This window comes from Halichoeres trimaculatus, unplaced genomic scaffold (genome assembly GCF_033239565.1).
Source record: "Halichoeres trimaculatus isolate MK-OKI-2021-1 unplaced genomic scaffold, fHalTri1.1 fHalTri1_scaffold_17, whole genome shotgun sequence".
Classification (NCBI taxonomy): domain Eukaryota; kingdom Metazoa; phylum Chordata; class Actinopteri; order Labriformes; family Labridae; genus Halichoeres; species Halichoeres trimaculatus.
Genome location: NW_027437195.1, coordinates 26558251 through 26565188, shown reverse-complemented (window position 1 = coordinate 26565188; position 6938 = coordinate 26558251). Strand labels below are relative to the sequence as shown.

The window sequence follows — 6938 nt, the reverse complement described above, 5'->3', positions numbered from 1 at the left end:
ATAGGAGAACGAAACCCGAAAAAATCAGAAATTTGCAACAGCGTTTGAGTTTTAAACTGTTGGAACATGTCAACACAGCTTACAAATGTCGTTTTATAGGAATTCTTGGCCACTTTGCCACACATTTTGACAACTTTTTCCTGTACTTCCGGCTTTTGAAAACCCATGTGCAATATAGATGTGCAAGGTATATATTTTTTCATAAGCAGCAGAAACAAGATGTTAATATGCTAAAAAAAAGACGGTGTTGATGTGGCATAAAACATGTTTTTATTTTTCAAAACATCTCCAACAAGCATTATTTTGACCACATTATAATTTTATCATTAATTCAAGTAAAAGGTTAACAGCAATGAGAAGACTTGATGTGTTTCTTTATCAGGATCAAATAAAAGCTGCAGCAGAAAGACAGTGCGGAAGATACAGCCTCAACTATACTAAAAATAATCCTAATCAAGGAACAGTAACTCATGGTCATCCCTTTTAATTTTATCAGCGTAATGCTTTGTGAAATAACAAGATACATTCTTGAAAAAAGTAGGACACACTCATAAAACACAAAAATAAATTCCCTTTGGATTACACAATCATTTCTTTGAATATCCAGCATCATGTTGACCAAAGTTCACATTTTTCTTTTACATTTTTGAAACCAAAAGCTGTATAGAAATATGGACGGCACAACAGCTCCTCTGAAGTGAAGCCAAAATGCTCAGAGCTCCCTCTAGTGGCTGGCTTTTCTGTCGATAAAGTTTTTTTTCCCCCCAAATTACCAGTGCAACCAATTAGAGCCAATAGAGGTGGTATTTTGGCTTCACTTATTGAAAAGAGTGGCAATGAAGGCCTCATCCATTTATATACAGTTGGTACTTGAAACAGTCATACCTCTAAAAACTCTATTTGGATAAAAAACAAGGGTCTCCCTTATAGCAACATTTCCTTTGGTGTGCATTCAGAAACTTCATTTCAAGGAATGTCCAAGAAAATTAAAATGCAAAAACTGAATTTTTCCAGAGCTTCTCTAAAACATTTTAAGTAAAGTAATTTAACATTATTCAGTGAGAACTTATTGCATGTCAGCGGACTTCCTGTCAGTTCTTAGGAATGTTTACAAAGTGGTGCGACAGGGGACCCGTACTAAAGATTCAACAGATCAGTCCCTTAAAATATTCAGATCTTGCTCTTCAGCTATCTGTAATCGGGTTCATTTCTCGTTCTTTATTCCTCAGATGCCTCTTCCGCATTCGGATGATCCACTGAATGGTGAGTTTGGCAAAATTAGCAGCCTTAAAGAGAGCCATGAAGACGCCACACAGGATGGCCACAGAGCTCCAGGGATTAGCAGTAACTATCTGCGTGAAAGGGAGTCAGATTTAGTTTCACTCACACACAGACGACACGGATCATTTCACATGAGAACACGTGAACCAGGATTTACCAGTTTTATTTCTTGCATGTACGGGTCCCGCCATTCAAAGACAGCAAAGAAGAGCTGATTGGTTTGTTCTGGTTCAGGCCTTTTGTCGTTGAATTTCACCACAGCAGACTAGAAGATTAGACACAAAAGACACAATGATAGCTCTTGAGATCAGTTTTCTATCTTTCTGTGTTAGCTGGTGTGAGCTGGTGGGTCATCCATACCTCCTGCCGGAACTCGATCCCTTCGTTGGTCCTCCCAGACGTCTTCACTAAAGACATTTTGACCCAAGTTCTGAATCCTCCAGAGAAAGTCCACATGGAGTAATTCCTCTCACACTCCCTCATAAACTCAGATTCATTTGTGCTGAATAGTCATGAACAAAAGTAAAACATGTTAGAAAAGTTATACCATCACAGATTGCTTTGCTTCAAGAGGAGTCTCTGGTTTTTGCAGTTACCTGTCGTTCAAGTCGCTAAACTTCGCAAAAAGCATGTAAGTGATGGCGCTGAAGTCCTCTTCTGTTTCATTGTGACTGAACTGCATAAAGATCAGCTCCTTGTTCCTGACATCGGATGGGCCACGGACGACCAAAGCTCTTTTCTGGGATGACAAATTTAAGAGTCAGTGTTGTGTCCTCTGAAACAAAGTGTTTCATTTTTAAAGTCTTCAATGTTTACAAATCTGCAGGTGTTCTGTCTGTATTTTAAAGTCCAATAAAAGTCCCGACAGAAGAAGTTAAAAGACGTCATCCACATCCTGATCCTTTCCTTGGCATAGGGATGGGTACTTTTCATATTTGAAACTATACAGTACTGATGGTACCTTGCAATGGGTACTGGTACTCAACAGTACCAATTTTCTGTACTTTTTTGTGTTTATGTGGTAAAAAATATAAATTTGTTTAGTTATAAAATATAGTTTTTTTTAATTTAACATATTTATTCTTCAATATATAACCTTGCAATGCTGCATTCATGTCCAGCATGGAAAATCCCCTACTCTTCCACTCCCTCGCAGTCACAAGGATGCATTGAGGTACCTAAACATGGTACCTTTTGGTTTTACATGAATCGATACCCGGTATTTTTGCCATAATTCGGTCGGTACCTATAAAAGTAGCTAAGTTGGTACCCACCCCTACCTTAGCATCTGTAGTTTTGTAATTAAAAGAGGGAAAATGTGAGACAAATTCATTCATTATAAGAGTATCTTGTATATGTATCTCACTCCTATATAAATATGTAAATAGTAATATTTTTTTCTACTTTTCTATACTTCTTATATTCTTTATATTTTTTCAAATTTCTAATCTTATATTCTATTATCATCATTCTATTTTTATTGTTATTGCATTACTACACTTTATTTGTGAGCTGCTGTGACAAAAAAATTTCCCTCAAGGGGGATCAATAAAGAATAAGACATAGTTGAACTTAAAATGACCACAGACCACACGTCTGCTCTCCTATGCCCCCTGCTGGTTATTAGTACGCACTGCAGCTAGGACTCAAATGACCTCTACTGCTGCAGCCAAGTGAAAAAAATTGACTTTATCGTGACAAACCAGCTGAATTAATTAAGAAAATGTGTTAATTAGCATATTTTGGGACTAAATTACATGAATGAGCTCTGTTCCTGAGGAGCTGTGAAATCGGCTCTTCATTGTTTTCATGTCTGACCTGTGTTTGATTGGAAAATGGTCCGTAGTACGTCACATCTTTAATCACACAGTCTCCTTTTTGAGGCTTGCCTGGGTCCACTAAAGGTGGGATGTAGTCGTGAAAGTGATGTCTGCAGCTCAAAAGCTGAGCTTTGCCCGGATACAGAGCGATACCTGCACAAAACAAAACAAATAAAATAAAAAATATAAACCATGCTGTGTTGACGACCTTTAATGACCTCCTTGAAGTAACCTCTGTGTGTGCTCACTGTATGTGTCTCTGTGTACAAACCTGGTGGTGAAAAGGATTCTACCTCCTTGTAAGTGACAGACATCACCGGGTTGTTGTGTTTTTGTAGGAACTCATTGATGGTCTGGTAGGCGAGGAAGACGGCCACCGCGGTCAGCAGCAGGTAGATGAAGATGAGGATCACTGTGAAGAAATTCTTCAGGCAGGCTTTACTGAACCGCACCGGCGGACTGATTCCCCTGATGTCGTCCTCTGTTGGAAAGAAGGAAGAAAGTGGAGGTTAGTTTCACCGGAGAGAGGAGCATTTTTCTCTATCTGTGTATTTGGTCATTTTTCCAGTTATCACCTTGTGAGATGCTGCCATTCGGCTCCTCTCCGTCCAGGTCTTCGGTGGCATCGTCGAAAAACTGTGGTGACCTCTTGTCATCATCATCTTCATCATCAAACTGTGAGGTATAATGGAAAAAGAGTAGAGGAGAAACCAGGTGAATTATTTTACCTAAAAACTTGAAAGACAGTATCTTGAAAATAAAAATATAAAGTTGGAAAATCTGATTGTCTTGTATTAAGAAAAAAAACCACCAGGAATCGCTTCATTCATATGACACACTACAATACTGCTGCAGAGAAAGTATCTGTTTCAAAAGTCAAGGTCTCCTCGTCGACCCTCTGATATGAAAAGAATCTCAAACACGTCATAAATACATGGAGTTCATGTTTTCAATTATTTAACAGTTTTTTCATAAGATTGACCAAATGTTGATTACAAGAAGCATCACTTTGTTTTGAGCTCTGAAATCTGAGGAAACAACTCCAAATATTCATTTTTTTAAAATAAATTAAACACGAAAACAAGGACTGAGTGATTTTCATGAGTAAAAAAAATGCTGCAAATTCACAAAGGGAAACGTAATTGATGATTTTTGTTACACTTACTGTGAAAACTAGAGGTGTGAAAAAATATAGATACGGCAATTTATCAACTCTAAATATAGTTTTTTTTTTTAATGAAAATTTGTTTTCTATCCAAGTTGGAAGTAAAATACAACTCAACTTTTTTATGCAATATTTAATTTTTTATCAGTAACAGTAACATTGGTTACACCACTCTGCATTTGATTTTCAGAATTGCAAATCCAATTAAATAGACAAGTTGTTTTCAATAAAATAGTCTTGACTCAAATTGTCCTTTCAATTTTGAGTGATATTATGTGAGTTATAGGGATGAGTACCTTTCACGATTGAAACGATATACCTTATCGGTGCACAACTGTACTAATTTTCTATACTTTTTTGAGTTGCGGTAAAACATACTAATTTAATAAAATCAAATAATAATAAAATCTCAAATTTCTTGGTACAGATTCACGTAAAATCAAAAGGTACCATGTTTAGGTACATAAACAAATCCTTGTGACTGAGAGTGGAAGAGCGGGCGAATTTCCATGCTGGACTTGAACTCAGCATTGCAATGTTATATATTGAAGAATCAATTTGTTAAATCGAAAAAAATATATTTTATTATTGAACAAATAGATATTTTTAACACATAAAAGTACCTTAGAGTACCGGTACCGATTGCTAGGTACCAGGCATCGATACTGTATCGTTTCAAATGTGAAAGGTACTCACCCCTAGTGGAAATTTGAAATTTTATTATTATTTAATTTTTATTAAATTAATATTTTACCACACAAACCCAAAAAAGTACAGAAAAATAAATAGAAAATAGAAAAATAAATTAGTACAGTTGTTCACAGATACTGTTTAAAATGTGGAAGGTACCAATCCCTATAATAAGCCCTAATTTTTTGTTTCTTTAATATATAACATTGCAATGCTCTGTTCGAGTACAGCATGGAAATTCGCCTACTCTCCACTCTCAGTCATAAGGATGTGTTTTGGTACCTAAACATGGTACCTTTTGATTTCATGAATCGCTACCAGGAACTTTTGTCAGAAATAGGTCGGTACCTGTAAAAGAACCTAATTTGATACCCATCCGTAGTAAGTTACATAAATATTATCTCTATTTTTTCTTAATTAACCGTGTAGAATATTGCAATATGTCACCACAGAGTGATACATATTGTGAGGTTCTTGCCAAAACTCGCCCCTAGTGAAAAACTTCCAAGGAAACTTTATCAGCAGCTGTTTTCACTCTTCACAGTCTATTAAGACTTTACTCATGACTTATCACTAGTCCCTATAACGAATCAAGCCTTTCAGCTCTACTTTAAGTGTATTTAATGCGCTCTTTATTGGTTTTATTCATTAAAAAAAACGTCGTAGCATCTGAATCATGTGGGAGTATTGGCAGAGAGCAGCATGTCAATAAACTTTGACACAAACTGGGAACTGAAACTTACTGACCCTTTAGTTACATCTCAAAACGAGTTTTTCACATTTCCTTTAACGTGACATTATCCCTCCGCGGGGAAACACCCTCAGAGACTTTATTAAAACCCGTTTTTAACAGATTATGAGGTTTTCAGGGCTCAGCTTTCAGCAGGCAGAGAAACATGCAGTCAGCTCATTTCATGTTGTTGGAAGCTGCAGCCGTCAGCTGTACAGTCACATGATGTGAGCTGCACGGTTTGTGGACTCTTCATATCATGTGAAAGTTTCAGTAAATAAACCTGTTTACTGAGACAAACCTTTGAGATACACACAGGGACAGTCAGCAGCAGTTAATGAGAGGCAGAGAGAGGAAGCGGTGGCTGTGTTTACCTCTTTGTATGGACGGGAGCTCTCCTTCCTGAGCATTCCTCTGCTCTTCTTTCAGGGACAAACACTTCCTCTGGTCCGAGTCTTTATTCCCAGGAGCTTTCAAACTTCATTTCATTGATATTAAATTCATTTTCAGTCCTTCTCTGCCCCGACTTTCGGTCCCGGTTGTCTGCTTCAGCATGCACCACGCAGCCTCGGCGGTTTTTGGCAACGTCGTTAAAAAAAAAAAAGCCCATCCCATGATAACAAGGCACCTTCAGACCGCGATCCAATAGTAAACCACAAGTCCTTCGCGTTTCCTTGTTCCCTTCATTACTCCCTTGAGGTCATGCCTCGTGCTGCCTTTAGGTGCTAGCCATAAAAAAAAAAAAAAAAAACTACTGCCAACAGGTCAAAGGTCAAAATAGTAAAACTTGAAAAGTGCAGCAGTAAAAAAATAGCTTGAAGAAACAGTTTAAAAGTTAAATAGTACAATGAATAAATAAAAAATAAATTCAACAAATAAATAAGAAAAAAATAATATTAAATACTGAAATAAAAAAAATATTTAAATTTTATTTTGGTATACTTTTAAGCACTATACAACAAGGCAATAAAGATTTAATTAGACTGGTAAAATCAGGATTTCAGACCAAATTATCTATTTTAAAAAGTGACAATTTACAGTAATTGACATGTAGACATACATAAATGCACCCCAGTTAACCAAAAGGCTATTTTTTCTCATCAGCACCAGATGTTATTTGGTGACAAAAAATTAAGTTAATATGTTGAAAAGTAAAAACCTTAAAAACAAATTACAAATTTAATATAAAACTCACAAAAAGATGATGATGGGGTTGGTTTCAGTAAATGTATGGCTTCATGTTAACCTGGTG

General features: G+C 36.5%; 1 protein-coding gene across 1 annotated transcript; it reads right to left on the bottom strand.

Annotated features, from left to right (window-relative positions):
* Nucleotides 1–257: 257 nt before the first annotated feature.
* pacc1 (proton activated chloride channel 1) lies at nucleotides 258–6303 on the bottom strand. Its single transcript, XM_074692124.1, has 8 exons — nucleotides 6061–6303; nucleotides 3677–3776; nucleotides 3373–3582; nucleotides 3100–3254; nucleotides 1878–2020; nucleotides 1642–1783; nucleotides 1439–1546; nucleotides 258–1352 (listed from the first exon to the last, which is right to left on the bottom strand). The coding sequence occupies exons 1-8, from the start codon at nucleotides 6094–6096 to the stop codon at nucleotides 1185–1187; spliced, it is 1062 nt and encodes a 353-aa protein (XP_074548225.1). The 5' UTR covers nucleotides 6097–6303; the 3' UTR covers nucleotides 258–1184.
* Nucleotides 6304–6938: the final 635 nt, after the last annotated feature.